A 17,444-nucleotide genomic window follows, 5' to 3' on the forward strand; every position below is an offset into this window, starting at 1 on the left:
TTTTTTTTTTTAAGTCGACGTTTACCGTTATTTGAATACACGAATGCGCCGCTTTTTAATCGTTTTCATCAACATCAAACAGTGGGGTATGTATGTAGCGTGGGGGGTGGCGAGTGGCAAGTCGACGAATAACAAAAAAACAACATATATATACATATATATACATATTTATACCTCTATAGGTATCAATACTATAACAATACTACCGTTATCGTGACGACGCGACGTCATGAAGACCCTAACCAACGGATTAATACGTATATTTACACTACCGTGTATAGAAACAATTAATAAGGTTTCGACCGAACCAAAAAGAAAAAAAATAATTCTTATATTTAAGAGAACAATATATTTTTTTTACTCGAGTTGCTACACATAATAATATATTATATTAAGTAAAAGAATAGTGTATAGTAAACTAAAAAATATCAAATCAGAATTCGGAACGGATAATACCACGACTTGGTAATATATATATATACTATTACCAATTATAATTTAAAACTTGATAATGTGGTTGGCTTCAAGTTCACAAGCATTGCAAAATAAGACCAAATATGACGCAAAAATAAATATCACAGTGCAAATAAATGTTACTAAAATAAAGTTTCGTTTTAAATTATATTTATTTTAAATTGAGTTTTTGCATTACATTCGTTGTTGTTCGTCCATTTGATTGCAGTCTTAAGTAAATTTCTTTTAAGTGTTCTTTGAGTACTTTAACATTTCATCGCAATTATTAATTTGTGGCTAGTAAAATTGGTCTGTCAAGTGATGGTGGATTGATTCTGCATCATTGATAGTTTTCGAATCGTAGGTGGCTCAGCCTGCAATAAATGTGATGGATATCTATTTTAATTTCCAATCAATCTTGCTAAAACATAATCAGAAAACACAAATATTTTTGAGTCTCGAGAGCTAAACACACATAAGAAATATCAGTGAAAAGTAAAAAAAAAATATTTTTTTTTTCAACTTATGTTTAATTTCAGATTAATTTTTGTGAAATTCAATTTTAAAATAAATCGTCAAATGATTATCAACCGTCAAATAGAAATTTGTCACAAATTTACGTTAAAATACGAATTCATTTTGAACGAGTTTTTGGAGTATAAAAATACACTTTATGCACATATAATTGTTTGACAACTATGTATATAGCTAATAAGCGTCAAATAATTTTAAAACGAAACTTAAGGTGCAAGGTGCAACGGATACAATAATATTGAACCAAGTAATAACATTTATCTTGGTACTTTTATCACATGCACTATACTAAGAGATATGACATAGAAAATAAATGCATCTAAGCCCCTCCTTCCTAGATAACCATATTATAATTTAGTACCTAGGTATACATGATAGGTAAATGACGTCAAACTGAGACTCGATACTTTTAAAATCTAATCAATTATGTATATATTCCAGGGATAAGTGAACCGTTGTTAAATTCGTTAGATTTTTTATATCCTTTGCATAATTGCGATACTAAGTATTCTCTTCAATCATGAGATTTTTTGCACCGATTCAAAACAATAAATAAAAATATAATATCAAAAAATAAAAATGTAGCTGTTTATATTTTGTAATTAATATAAAAAGTGTTCTATTTACGTGTATGAATAATGTCATGCTATATGGTTTTGAATTTTTGAATTTTTTGAAAATAAATATTTATATTCAAACGATATTTTAAATTTTTTCCAATTTTAGATCATTAAAACATTTAAAAATCGAAATTGATTTGTAACCGTGCAACTAAAAAAGTTGTTGAAATATTTTTTAATTACTTACATGTTTTTATTATTATTTAGTAAGTATATATATTAATTCAATAGGTATAGGTATTTAAACTTATTTATAAGTTATATATAGTATTCAGCCTAGGTTAGGTTAATTATTAACAACTCCATCACGGAATTAATATTTATCCAGGGCCTGATTAACCAATTGGCTAAATAGGCTACAGCCTAGGGCGCCAAATCAGTCAACGTTAAATTTGGGGTGCCATAAATAATTTTGAGGTAAAAATCAACCCTAGCCTACTGGCGACCAACTCCTTAATCAGGCCCTTTATTTACCCTCAACTTAATAAACGTGATGTTTGATAGACTCAAAACGTCTACGTGATAACCAGACGAATGTTTCTCAATGATTTTAATAATACTGTCACCTATATAATATTTAAATATGAGCTTCAATAAAACTTAATTTCAGTTATTCCAAAAAATTTAAATACAATACTATACATCCCAATATAATTGATATGAGTATTTACAGGTAGCTATTTTTAGAAATAACGATATGAATTATTGATTACATAATATTTTATTCACAGTGAGTTTTTATAGTTTTGTAAAGTTCGGATTATTTTGGGTGGGTTTCACACCAAGAACGTTAAATTATTTTGGCCTCTCGATAAGTCCCAATCTAAAATAATTTAATAACAGAAAATTGATTAATTCATTTTTAGCTGGCCGATAATTCGGTGTTTGATTCTGAATAAAAAATAAATGTTGACAATAATTGGCTAAATCTAAATAAATAAAACCATCCTGTATTGTGTTAACGTATATTTTTATCATAATATATTTTTAAGGTTTTAAAAATCGTTCAACCGGATCGTTGTTTTATCAGGAGACATATAATTGGAAATGTTACAACGACTATTGTCAATTATTTTTAAGACAAAAACAACAAAAACATGACTTGAGATTTTTTAAATTAGTTGTTTTTGTACAGGCACCCTTTTTAATTAGACCCTGCAGAGACCCGTGTTACTGTTATAGGCCTAAGGGTGAACTAGGCCGGTGATACACTATGTCACTTGTCATACTTATGTTTCGAGTCGGCTGGTATATATTATTATATATTGTGTCTATTGTCTAATAAAACTTAAGAAAAAAAATAATGTTATATCACGAGTGAGTATATGCATCATATAGGTTTCTTCACAATCATTCATCCGACTTCAAACGCTCATAACATAATATGTTTACAATAAAATATATTATGATACGTTAAATAGAAATATAATATTTAAAATGTATTTAATGATACTTCGTATCTATAATTAATGTTCTATGTGGTTTCCGTTGGTCATACGAAGAACATCTACTATAAACTCAAATTCAATTAAGTAGTGCCACATAGCTTAAAATCAGGTGACCCACGTATCAAGTTCGTATTCAGTACTTCGTAACCATTCTGTGTCGCTAATTTTAGCTTACAAGTGAGTTGATACATCATCAAATCTAAAAGTATGGACATGACCAAGAATAAGTAAGAGGGTTATTTTTATTGATTTTTAAGTAACCAAATTCCAAACATTTCAAAATTTTTCAAAATTTATTATTAAATTTAATATTTCTACTCGATAAAAATAAAACTAAGCAATGCCCTATCAGATACTATTTTTACCTATCTATATTCGCATTTCCCTGTAATATTGTATTCATATTAATAAAATGAATTCCTCTGAACGCAATTTTTTTTTATTTCTATATATTCATGAAGAATGCGCATTACAAACATAGCTAGAAGGTTTGGAAGGCTAATGATAAAAATATGTTTTTTAAATAATTATTTAAATGACTATAGTGATTTGTGAAAATAATGGATTATTGAAATCGTATAGTGAGTGATAATTTCTAAATTTTCTGGGCCACCATAGGAAACTTTAAGTCTGTCTAGTCCATTATTCCATAACTATAGCTGCAGTAGAAATATATCGACTTACGCTATCGTCATTTGACAATCAGAGATGATATTTTAGGCATTTAATTAGGTTGGTATGTGTATTTTTTATATTATTTAAACACGATTTAAAAATCTACAAAATAATCCACGCAATAATGTTAACCTTATCAAATTATGTATCTTAATTGTTAAATGGAAATTAATATGGTAACAAGAAAAAAAAATGATAAATTCTTCAAGTTTATAAATAATAATAATTCATTAAATTTTAGTATGCACAAACGATCCAATATAATAACTTATATAACTGAATACTGTACTATATATATTACATAAAATTTATAAAAATGTTAATAATAATAACTTAACTACTAATTAATTATTTGATAATTGTAAAGTATTATTACGGCAGCTGATAACCTTATTACGCGATACTGAATACTGGTTGAACAAAACTAGTCAATTTACATCGTCATTAATATGTTTTAATCGTGAAAACTTTCACATGAAAACTTTTGATACTTCTCAGCTCTTACATATCTGTCGATGACAATGTATTTCATTCCACGTTCGTTCAATAGATTTTGGATTAATTAATATTTCGTTTTCCGCTGTTAACACTAATTAATTTCGATGCATGGAGTAATTGCATTACATTTTCATTGAATCAAAAACAGACAAGTACTCGAGACGATATTTTTGGTAAAATTTTACCATCGCACAACGAGCTACAAGAACAACCACCCATTAAAAAAATAAAAAAATAAAAAAATATTTTACATATTAATATGTAGATTAGCGTTTGTTTATTTTAGTATCTGCCCATTACAAAATTTTAGTTCACCTACCTACATAGTGTAGTATAAATACGATCTAAATTAAAAGCAACAGATTTATCGAATTTCGTACTTTCTACGGTAATAATATAAGGAGACAATTTTAAAATTTTTATCGTTTATTTGATATAAACACTTCTAATATTTGTTCACTTATGCAGTAGCTCAATAATTTTCAAATGAGATAAAAAGAACTATCGAAAAATGGAATAACCCTATGTCGCTCAAAAGAAGAGAGGAAGTCGTACTAAATCGCCTCAGAATAGGTCATACGCATTACACACATGGTCACCTCATGAAAAAGGAGCCACCAAAAATATGCCTTACATGCGGAATTACATCTACAATCAAACATATTATCACCGAATGCAGAGACACAAAAGAGGCAAGACAAAAATTCAACATACCGGAACACCTTCACGACGCACTGGGCCCTGACGAAAAATCCACCCAAAACATAATTTTATTTTTGAAAGATACTGAACTGTACAATTTAATTTAAGTCGTCATTTGATGTAAAAATAAGCCAATGGTCACGTTATCGAGGCTTTTCTCTTAATAAAAAAAAAAAAAAATAATTTTCAACCTCGGAACTAAATATTAAATGCTAGAAAAAAAAAAGATTAAATATGCAAACTGGTTTTGCAAAATATTCTGTTTTTCTTAACTTTTGGGGGTTATCCTTTTTAAAATTACTAGGAAATTTCAATTTTGACCTCCAAAATACACCTATTTGATTCATTTTCTTACAAGAAAAGTTACGGAAGTTGAAAACCGAAGTATTATTTCAACTACTTTTTTTTTATACCTATTCATTGTGTGTAGGTACACACACAGCCACACAGTCATAAAAATAATCATTAAACAAATGATTGTAAAATTAATTAATTCATAGCTCGGATCAGAATCTAAAATATTAATTCTATGTTGTATTGCAGGTATTCAACATGTAAAAGATTATAAAATGATGTGGGTAGACTTTTAATTTTTAAATTAAATTATATTTATATTTATTTATTATTAATAACATTATAATAATAAATTATATGTGTTATTATTACTAATAACTAATAAGTTTATTACGCAATGAGTCTGTAAATGTGCAAAATCGCTTAAATTTGGTGAGATATTATGCAAAAATGTCCAACATCAATAATTAAATCTGAGTTGAACGTGTTATGAAACGAATTTGTGTCTAATCAGATATCGAATAAATTCCTAAGAAGTATACGAATGCAAAAATCGTCTTGTAGTTCCGAGCCTATTGTTAATAAACTACTAGTAATTGTACTATATAGGTACTACGTTGTAGATTCTTTATTAAGTATTTTAAGATTCTGTGTGAAAAGATAAGAACATGTTCTTTTAGATTATTTAGACTATTTATATTTCTACTTATATCTCGATCATCGAATTGTTCGCACCGTATAATTATTGACTTATATGAGACGGACTCAATTTTATAATCTGATATATAATACAACATACGATTATAATATAATATATTATTATGCGATGTTGTCTACTAAAAATAGTTTAAATAGGTAATAAAATAATAATATCTATACAAAGGATTGGGTAAGTTACTCAATTTGTTGTAACTGGTTACAAATTACAAGTAACTTTTAAGTTGTGTAACTAGTACAAGATACTATATACATTTATGTCATATAACTGGATAAAATGTATATAAGTTATATAGCTAAGTTACATTTAAAGTTAAAGGTTACATTGATAAATAAAATATTTTTGTACCTATTTATTATTTATTTATTTATTATAATTAACACATTTTGAAAGTTTTTATAACAATTTAATAACATTTAATAATGAGTATCTCTTAATCTCTAATATTCAGTTATCTCATTAATTTGTGAATAACTATTTATTATTATTTTAATAAAAAAAAAAATACTTAACACAAATAATTTCAACGTACAATCAACAAGGTTGTTGATTTGTTTCTATGCTTAACGGGTTTTGTAATAATAAGATTTTAAAATGCTTCAACGCTTAAGTAAGCAATACTTCAATAATGTCTACTTTATTTTGACCAATTTTGTACAGTGAAACTTAAAACTCTCTCACAAACACGTCGGCAAATTATATTTACTATAGGTACGCGTGTGCATAGATATAATACCAGGTTGCAACAAGTATACAATCATCGTACATTGCAATACCTTTATTTTTGTTTTTTCCTTTATTTTCGTATCGCGTGTTCTCTATCTCTATCACAACCTTTTAGAGTTAGAAAAATGCATTAATTTTCAACTTTTTAAAAATTTGCAAATTGGATCAAGTTAGGTACTAAAGTTCTTAGACATCGGAAACTCAAAATCATAAATTTAAAATATGTTCTAAAATCAATAGATCCATTTATCGATCCGTTCAGAATTTTAAATTATCAGTAAGTACTAGAGCCCTGACTCTTTTAAAGGAAGACGGGACTTCATCCAATATATTTAATAAATAATCACACAAATCAATAACTAGGTGTATAATGTCATATTAAAAGGCATCTGGAAGACAGTGAAATCGTTGATAAATTCAAAGTTTTCAAAATATCTGCTTTGAGGGTAAACCAGAGTTGCTTTATCAGAGTCACGGCATTTAAAATATTTGGGAAAATTGATTAATATTAAAACACATAATAAGCATAAAAGTAGGTAAAGTTGATATTAATTATTAATTATATATATAAAATTTAATTTAAAAACTAAGGACAATAATAATACACACAAAAAAAACACTGTTTGCACGAAAACAGTTTGTAAGAAAAACATAAAATTATGAAAATTTTAAATTATCTTTATTATGAACTACACACCACAAAGTTATAACACTATTGTGTATCTACTTAATGTCATAATATATCGTTGAATCATACGTCATGTGATACACATGATATTACCACAGAATAAATAAATGATTTTACATTGTACTTTTAAGTATTTTTCCTGGAGAAATTTGGAAAATTTGAAGGAAGAAAGGACATGGGAAGAGCGACTACCCCATTCAACCCCCCTCCCTCCTTAATAACGTCCCTGAAATTTGTATGCAAAACAAGTTTTTGACAAAATAAATTTTGCTTTTTCTGTTGTAAGTTAACTGTGATTATAAATGTAGTGATGAATGTTGAATGTTCACCTAATATTTATATTGGCATTTAAAACAAGGTATAATTTAAGCTCTTTGTATTTTTTTTATATAGTTACAGTCGATAATTGACTACTTTTTTAACTTCATAAAATCCTTCAAAATTATAACAATTATTTTGCAGTTAAAAAAACATTTATTTTAATACCTATAAGGCATAACAATTTATTTCTCAAAAGTTTTCTTTACGGGTAAATAAAAAAAGTATAGCATAAAGCCACTTTCATTTTTTATGAGCGTTTGAAGTTTAAATTTTATAACATTGGATATTTAAACACCTAATAATAATTTATTCTCAAACGATTTTTTATTGTTATTTTACAAAGAATTTTAACTGAAAGAAGTTGGAATATTCCACTTTTACTTAAGTAAATTATATTTTTCTTTACGCAATAAAATTTTAAAATATTTAGAATTAGTTTAAGATATTTATTTATAATAATTGTATAACTTTGTCTCTTTAAACTCTGATTTATAAAATTTATAGTTAGTGAAAAATCTTAGAATTTGAAACATTATTTTTATATAAACGTTTGATGATCATATTTCAACAAAAATGATTGAAATCGTGAATATTTTCAAACTATTTTACAGTTATAAAGTATAAATTATTTATTAACATTATGAAACTATTAAAATCATTTTAAGCTGCCTATCTATGCTACGAACCTATTCGCACCATTCGATTCCATGGTGACTATTAAGTTGAAACAGTGTACTTATTAAAAAAACATGTTTTTATATCTATTGTTGGAAATAATATTACAATTATTATAAGTATTCAAAAAATGCTATTTTTTTTGTTGTGAAAAATTAGTTTGACCTATATTAAGTATATTAGTATAACTAATAGATAAATAAATTGCTTATAGCAACACAAATTTATGATAAAATATCGTTGTAGTAATAAAAAAATCAACTCTGCTCAGAACACTTTGATTGTTCAGTGATTTATAATTTAATTCAAATTCAATAAATGAATACATCCATTATAATTTATATAAGTGACCTGCTTAATGAATACTCGACTACTACAGTTATATACAGCAGGGGGATTTCTCTGGTTTTTGGGTTTCTAACCTTATATCCGTCCGAAAATTACGATTATTGATATTATGAATTATGATATTTATTTACAGAACACTGTGTTCGGAACACATTGTCAGTATTAACGGTACCATTCAAAATAAATTCATGTTAGCCAATATTAAAAAATAACATAATATAAGTATATGATTTAGATTTATACCGGTCAATATTAAAATAGGTGGGTAAGTGTGTACTGCCTAATGCCTATGTAATGGTTTTCGAGTAGGAGCAGGTCACTGTAATGGGTGTTTAAATTGGAATTTAATACTAAAAAAATCATTGTATGCGAAAAACGATTCTGAGGGAAGATGGTGTAACAGCTTGAGATATTTTTTATTAGGTAATATTTTTTTTATTTTTTTTTTTTGTTTGTTACATTCTTAGCCTCTGAGGTCCATATTTTTGATTTTCATGTCGTAGTTTCATACAACATTTAAGGATTTTCATCGACTACAAAATAATTCGAAAATTTTTTTAGTTATCCAAATTTGAGTTTTTAAACCTTATAAAAAAAAATTATACCATTATAGGTACCTACGAATTTATGTATTTATATTATTTTTTAAATTTTTTACTCATCTCACCATGAATATTTTTTTAAGTTATTTAGCAGAACGAATTATTTTTTATCGATATTTATAGAAGAAAAACTTTAAAAAAGTGAAGACGATTTAAGCGAATAAGGCTGTCTAATTGTTTGGTAACCAAAGTTACGATTATTTGAATAACAAATGTTCGTATTGATTTTATTTTTCCTGATTATTTTAAAAATTAATGATCATTTTAAATTTATATTTCCCAAAGTACCTCTTAGATCCAATTTTGATATCAAATGTTCGTATTGATTTTATTTTTCCTGATTATTTTAAAAATTAATGATCATTTTAAATTTATATTTCCCAAAGTACCTCTTAGATCCAATTTTATACCACAAATATTCATCAAAATTGTCAATTGATGATTTTTTTCTACTAAAATAGGTTCTTCAGACACAGAAAATAATCATTGTAAAATAATTATACGCTGAAGGTTTAAAATTAGTACCAAAATTTGATCGTCAGCATATCATTTTTATGTTGCATGTAGAATTACAGTTAATTGCGTAATATTGAATACCTACCTATGTTTGATAATACGTTTAGAAACTGGCAGGCTTTATTGTAAGGATATTTTCCAACTGCACAAATAAAATATATGTTACAGTAATAAGGGGCTCCACATTAAATACAATATTTAAACTATAAAAAAAAAAACTACACGAAAAATTGTCAAAGTAATTTTATTATGAGTTATTTATAACATAAATATATTAGATATTTAGAGATATTTAGAGATTTATTATAGATATATAATGCAGTGATGCACTATTCACAAAGTCATTTGTACACAAGCCATCACAAATTAAAAATAACAATAATATAACTTTATAGCATATCGATGGCTTAGTGCACACTGTGCTTAGTCACAAAATTTTGAATTGTACAGGAAAGCTATTTTAAATATTAACTTTTTTAAACCCGCTTAACTTAAGTAATATTTAATCTATTTTCTAAATTTATATTTACTTAATACTATAATATGTACTATGTAGTTTCCTTTTAATATATAAGTTTAATTCATATAACATATATAAATGTATTTATTTATTTTAACGACGTTTTTTAAAAAAATATGCGGACTTAGTAACTATGACAAAATAAATTTGGATAGACATGGACTTAAAATATTAAATAGACCTACAAAGTAATTATTATATTTTCTTTTCGTAAAACCTTAAAAATTAAATAAGTCCTACAACTAAAATATTTTTACTGCACTCATATAATATGTCCGGACTTATAACATGTAAGCAGTTAATAAATTGGATAATATAAATCAAATTTATGTTAAGTACGGATGTATAACAAGTGTACATTTAAATAACAGTACAAGTACAAAATTTAAGGATTTATCATTAAGAGTCGAAGACTTAATACATTAGAGCGAAAATAAATATAGCTAATTGCCATTCATGATAAGTGAAAATAGTAAATACCACATGAATAATTAATTAATGGTTATAGAATACAAACTCCTTGTAAAAAACGAAGAGAATTCAATTTTCTAACGATTAGTATCAAAAAGTGTTTTTCGGAAAAATTAACTTATAACAAGTTTGCATTGAGCCATCGATATGAGAGTATAGGTATCTACTTATTAATATTAATTAATAATTTTACCTTAATAATGATCCGATGATGACAAGCCCGTGAATAATGCAAAGTAAATCAAAAAAAATAAATGCATGTATGGTATACACACGTACAGTTTCAAGAAATAAAATGTTAAGTCGTAGATAATCGGCAACGATCGGTGATAATGACGATAATGTGATATTATGGTAAATGGTAATTAATAATTATATTATATGAATATAAAATCATAATATAAATAGTAAACAAAAATATTTAAAACTGGACGCGCCTGCTGTCAATAATCTATTTTTAACACGTTCAACGCCGATAGAGAGCGCCTAGTCGTCAATCGTCATTCGATGTGCATTATTTAAATAATTTTGGCAAAGTGATTTTTGTTGCATTTCTCAAGTGCACATATTCGCTAAGCCAACTGCACATTGTATATTTCCTAATGCACAATTAGTGTCCTACTGCACCTTACAATAAAGCCTGGAAACTGGAATTTAGCTTTCTCGAATAGTGAGCTTCCCTAATTTCTTTTCTTCTGGCTTATAAAATTATAACCCGCCAGATTCGTTGCTAATAGAGATACCAAAAACGTAGTTATATTTTTCATATAATGAGTTAAACTTTGTAATTTTTTTGATTTTCTATTGCATAAAAGTTTATAGTTATATGAACTCCAATTTTTCACCGTCACCGTTGAAAATAATTTGGTGAGGAGTCCAGTGAGTAATTTTAGTCTCGTTAGATTATATGCGTTTGTAGGATTTATTTAAGCTTGATTATCGTAAAGGTCAATACGTTTAAATTATTAATCTGACCTGTATAACCTGCAATTATAGTCAGTGTTTGAATTTAGAATTATTATAAAGTAGAGTAGCACAATCCAACGGTTTAAAAACTGCGTTCCAAATGCAAAATTATTTAATACAGATCCCTGGGTTCTTTATTTCCCCACACATTAAAACATATTTAATATTAAATTTCAGATTAGCTATAACATTTTAACTTTTTTAAATTCTAAGTACAATATATTTAGCTACTACGTAACATATGTAAGTGAATATGAATTTATATTTTATATTCACCTTATTTTTCAAATTTCTCCTAATTACATTTCATACATTCGGCTAGTTAAAAAAATAATTTATTAGTATTATTATTATTCTCATTTAGATAAATAATACCTACATGTTTCAGTAGGAAATCATCATATTACGTATAATGTTATTAGTGATAATATCTTAATTTTTGGTTTGGTTCAAAAGCATACCTATATCAATTTTCAACACTATTCCACAGATATTTAATGATAAAATAGTGTATTGTACATCTCTGTGCACTAATAAACTAGGTAAATAACAAGCGTTAACATAAAAAAACTATAGTAATACAGCAAATAGCAAATTATTAGGTAGTATAAATCTTAAAGAGCGTTTGCTGATCGCTTTAGAGTGCTGTGGTTACCAACTGGAAGTGTAATGAGGATTTTTAAAAACTCGTAGTTATATGGAAAAATTGTGTTATCACTATCACGTTCAAAAAACAAGTGCACGATATTTGTTGATAATATACTCTTAGATATACATTTTGTTCCCATGATTTGCATTTCACCACAATCTAAGCCTTCTTGGTATGTTTCAATCAAAAGTTTTAAGCCATTGTTGGTGTCTGAGTGAATTATAATATATTTTGGAAGAAAACAACAAAATTATTGAAGCAACTTGCGATGTTTCAAAAATCTACTCTCTAATTTTGCAAAAATTGTCCAAAATCAGCAAAATCACACGTTAGATCTGTAATAATTGTCATTTCTTGATATTTTTTGTATTCTTCAATTTTCCGTAACTCATTGGAAGACGAGTCTCTCTTTGGGTGTTAAAAACCTACTTTTACGTAATTTGCCAACTGCAGTGTCAAACTAAATAAATATTTTTAGTTTGTAATTGACGTCCAAGTGGGTGTCGCGTCAAAATGTCGCGGTAAAAATGTCGTGTTAAAAAGATCGCAGCAAAAACGCCGCGATAAAAATGTCGCCAAAACAAAAATGTCGCAGGTAGTAATATATCGCCGTAGTCGCCGATGTGGCTCACAGTTCCGGTTTTCATTCGGTCGTAGGTATGATTAGATTAGATTAAAGTAACATAGGTAATAAAACGAAAATAAAGTTCAGTATGTGATGATTACGAAAATCGATCAATTAACGACTACCTGCGTGGAATTTCGTATAACTTCCAATATCAATTGACATAAAAATACAATTTATTTATTTGTGTAAACTGTACATTATAAAATTATTCGATATATAGATTATTTCTGGACGCAATTTTATCGGCTGAAATACCAGATATCTTATCATAATATCATTGTAACTAATTTTAAAATCTCAATATAAAATATAAATGCGATAATGAACACTGCGACGAGCAGTTTGTAATCTGTGTTCGTTTTACGTATAATAGGTATTGTGTATTGTGTAGTACTACTCTGTAGTCTATAAAATCAATTTTTGGCAACATATTTTTGCATATAAATCCGAATCCTAATTATAATATATTAGTATTATATTAATCATATTTTTGACATCGCGATATTTTTGTATTCGCGATATTTTTGTATTCGCGACATTTTAACCGCGACATTTTTATAGCGACATTTTTACAGCGACAAAATTACCGCGACATTATGACGTGTATCCGTCTAAGTGATACACTTATTGACTGAAATATTTTGTTTATTATGTTACAGATAAGTAAATTAGAATATATGGCTACTAGAAATGTCACCGATATGTATACGCTACTGAGAACAAATTCCATCCATAAAAGAGGAATAAATTCATTTCAAACATTGAAATATTGTAATTATTATGATTCAGATAGCGATGAATGTATCAATAACAAATCAGCATTGTTGGAGGCCAATCGTGCTATTGACATGCGTTCTCAGGAAATCTCTTTACCTTCTTGGATTTTATTATTTGAAGATGCTCAAAATTCTATAACCTGGTTTTGTCCCAAATAACTAGTTTATTTTTATAGTGAATATAAAAAAAATAGTTCGAATTTTAGGTTAAAGAATCAATTAGAAGAATTAAATTCTTTACAACATGTAATTGCATTAAAGCCTAATCTAGATGACTCACAAAAGAAACGCGCCCAAGACCTTACATTACACATTACTAGGGTAAATAAGATATATGATAAATTATTAATTTATTGTTATTATTATTATTTATTTTTAATATCGTATAATATAATATGTATTAAAGTTCTTCTACCTGTCTCGCAATTAAAATCTAATTCTCCTAAAGCTTACTTTAACATCCTTAGTAAATCGTAAATACCTATGTTTTCAACATTTCATTCTTCTAAAAACTCAACTCTGGTACCATTGATTCATCCTCCCTTCTTTATGTCACAAATTTTCAAGTAACAATCAGTAAATTATTGTATGATTTAATATTTGATATTTTACTGTATTATATTGTGTTATAATTATATGTGTTTACTCCAATTCTAATATATACAATCAACTGTACATTATGAGGTGCAGGTCTGTATCGCTCTAGTAAATAAATAAATAATTCAATAAATATTTAGATGTATATTTTAAACATATGTATGTATTAGATTTTTAGGGACTTATTTTTTTATAATTTATTACGTTACAGGTATTTGCTTCGACAAAAAAAACAATCGACCAAATCCGATTGCATTCAAGTGATTTATTTGATAACAAAGAATCCCATCTTTCATTCAACGTGTCGTTTGCTTTGATGACAAAATTAAAAAATGTTTTCGATGAATTTCAAAATTCACTAAAAGCCTGTAGCAACAGTAATATAAAATGATTTTTACGGCAAATTAATATACTAATCATTAAGAGGACGTTTCACCCGCATGTGTTGTCTCCGTCTTACAAGTGCGTAACATTGCAAAAACTGTTTCGCGCGGGAAAGAACCGAGAAAGTTATAGTTATAACTAAGAAACGAAATTTTCACCACATGAAAAGGAGAATTTTGTCTGTGCAATATCGTTTTTATTTTTTTGATATCACTTATATAAAAAAAAATTCTTATTGTTTTATAATACATTAATTTTGTGTTTTTTAAGCATGAATAACTTTCTTTGTAGTTCTGATATCGAAAAAATAAAAACGATATTGCACAGACAAAATTCTCCTCTTTATGTGGTGAAAATTTCGTTTCTTAGTTATAACTGTAACTTTCTCGGTTCTTTCCCGCGCGAAACAGTTTGTGCAATGTTAAGCACTTGTAAGACGGAGACAACGCATGCGGGTGTAGCGTCCTCTTAAGTACTTACATATACATATTATACTTATATTTTTTAGAAATCCAAAATTTAGAACATACATCGTTGCAAACGCCTTATGAAACTGAAGAAAAATCATCAAATTCTGATTTACAATACATAAACAGTAATAGTTCTTTAGATAAGGGTTTAAGACATCTGAATATCCCACAGTCAAATCGATCAGAAAACAATAGAGAGCCTGTACAGTGGAAAGGTGAAGGAAATCAAATAGCAAGTTCTATTATTGAACTTGATAATATATTCAAAGACGTCGCACAAATGACCACTCAACAAGTTTGTTATTTAAATTTCATATCCATCTTTTGTCCAGTTCATACTTATTCTATCATTAAAATTATTATATAATATGGTTTCCGCAGGGTAGTGTTTTAGACCGGATAGATCACAATATCCAACAGACTGTGGTTAAAGTAGATTTAGACGCAGTGGAGCATATAAAATCGGAAAAGTGTTATCGAAGTAATCTATACATGAAATATTTTATTTTTTTTCTACTTCCCATTAGTTTTCTATTGTTATTTTTTTGGATATGATAACTTTTTAAGGTAGATGTACTAGATATAGATATTATGTTTATTCACTTTTTACATTCAACTAAAAATACTAATTGATTTATATCGTTATCACTTGTTCTTCGTTTACATTTATATGAATTTATTACGTTTTTTCGTTTAATTTGATCATAATATTATATATATAAGTATCGTCGTTTTATCCCCATCTATACGAGTCAATAAAATTTTATTCGACGTTGGCTTTCCCATATAATAATGTACCTACTGAAGGAAACGGATACTTATTTTATAATATATACTTAAATCAATATTACGATATTGATAATGGTTTATATTTTTTTAAATTAGGTTTTTAGAATCCATAAAAAATATTAATTAATATGTTGGTACTATTTTTAAGGTATTGTTGCATATTATAAGTTTTTTATGACATTGAAGTTTTTCAGCAAGTTTTGAGTATATTCTAAATCATACATTTAAAATGCTCATAATAATTCACTTAAAACTAAATTATCGTGAAAACCTTTGTATAAACACAAATAATATTCTTACCATCATATTTCATAAATGGCTGATTCACTCTAATTTTTTAACTAACAAATCTGCATACCAACGTGATTTTCTGAGCTTTAATTTGGTATATAATTAACTTGAATATCATTCACAAATCAAGATGTAAATGAGTTTACAGAAGTTTTGCGTGTTGATTGCGCAGAACCTGCCGACAAATAATGATCGTATCATCGATTGCTGTCATCTCCACAGCGATATAATTTTAAAACTAATTTGATAACTTATTTTGTCTGGATTACAAATTATTATTAAATCCAGATCTTTAAACGATAAGACAGGTATTTATATAATAAAATATAATATTATCGATTTGATATTCAAATCGTGTACAACTCGTGTGCAGTTAGATAACTAAATTATATATTTTATTTTTATATATTATTATGTTGTGAGATTGTATATCATCAATGCCATGATTCGACATCATAACATTAGTCAAACAATACTTTATAGGTTTTTATACAGTTGTCAGTCCACAACCAGACGGTAAATTGAAAACGATCAGTATCTCAATGTAGAGTTGTTCGATTTTAATAGCGATTTGTTGTATTTATATTTGAGTTTGTGGTAAATAGAAAAATAATAAAACCATAACCCAGTTATAATTAATAATAATAATAAGTAAGTGGATAATTAAATTATCCTCAGTATACACTGAATATGTAAGATACTAATGAGATAAATCCGATATTTTTCCCAAGTGGGTAGAATGATTTGAATCTAGAAAACGTTAGTGTTTTCTGCAGTTCTAAAACAAATATTTTTTGATTTAACTCTTCAACTATAGAGAAGAATTAAAAGAATTAGAAATATGGTAAATAAAGAAAGCTTGTCAAGTTAATATTAAATATTAAATTTTAAATTTTAAAAATCATTATTTTTTGAGCTTTAAAAACAAATGGTCCACTTTAGAAAGGGGTTTCTTTATAGCAATGCATAACTCCAAAACGGATTTCGATGACTCGGGCCTTATTAAAATCACATAGGTAGGAAGAAGTTGAGTGAAGAGTTTTAAGCCCTTAATATTTAATAATTTATTCGCTTTGTTTTTCTAG

General features: G+C 26.9%; 1 protein-coding gene and 1 long non-coding RNA gene across 2 annotated transcripts in view; one reads left to right on the forward strand and one right to left on the reverse strand.

Moving 5' to 3' along the window:
* Positions 1 to 607: 607 nt before the first annotated feature.
* The window catches only part of LOC149061253 (uncharacterized), a 28,258-nt gene continuing 11,421 nt past the window's right edge, over positions 608 to 17,444 (reverse strand). Inside the window, exon 2 of the long non-coding RNA XR_016189880.1 lies at positions 608 to 827. This is a non-coding gene — a long non-coding RNA (uncharacterized LOC149061253). The remainder of the gene's footprint in view (positions 828 to 17,444) is intronic.
* Positions 13,730 to 15,834, forward strand: LOC149061254 (syntaxin-16-like). The gene is made up of 5 exons (XM_089215631.1): positions 13,730 to 13,971; positions 14,035 to 14,149; positions 14,637 to 14,802; positions 15,318 to 15,574; positions 15,661 to 15,834. The coding sequence occupies exons 1-5, from the start codon at positions 13,730 to 13,732 to the stop codon at positions 15,832 to 15,834; spliced, it is 954 nt and encodes a 317-aa protein (XP_089071757.1).

This window comes from Diuraphis noxia, unplaced genomic scaffold, assembly GCF_037042655.1.
Source record: "Diuraphis noxia isolate RWA-SAM2 unplaced genomic scaffold, SU_Dnox_SAM2 contig0001, whole genome shotgun sequence".
In the NCBI taxonomy this organism is placed as follows: domain Eukaryota; kingdom Metazoa; phylum Arthropoda; class Insecta; order Hemiptera; family Aphididae; genus Diuraphis; species Diuraphis noxia.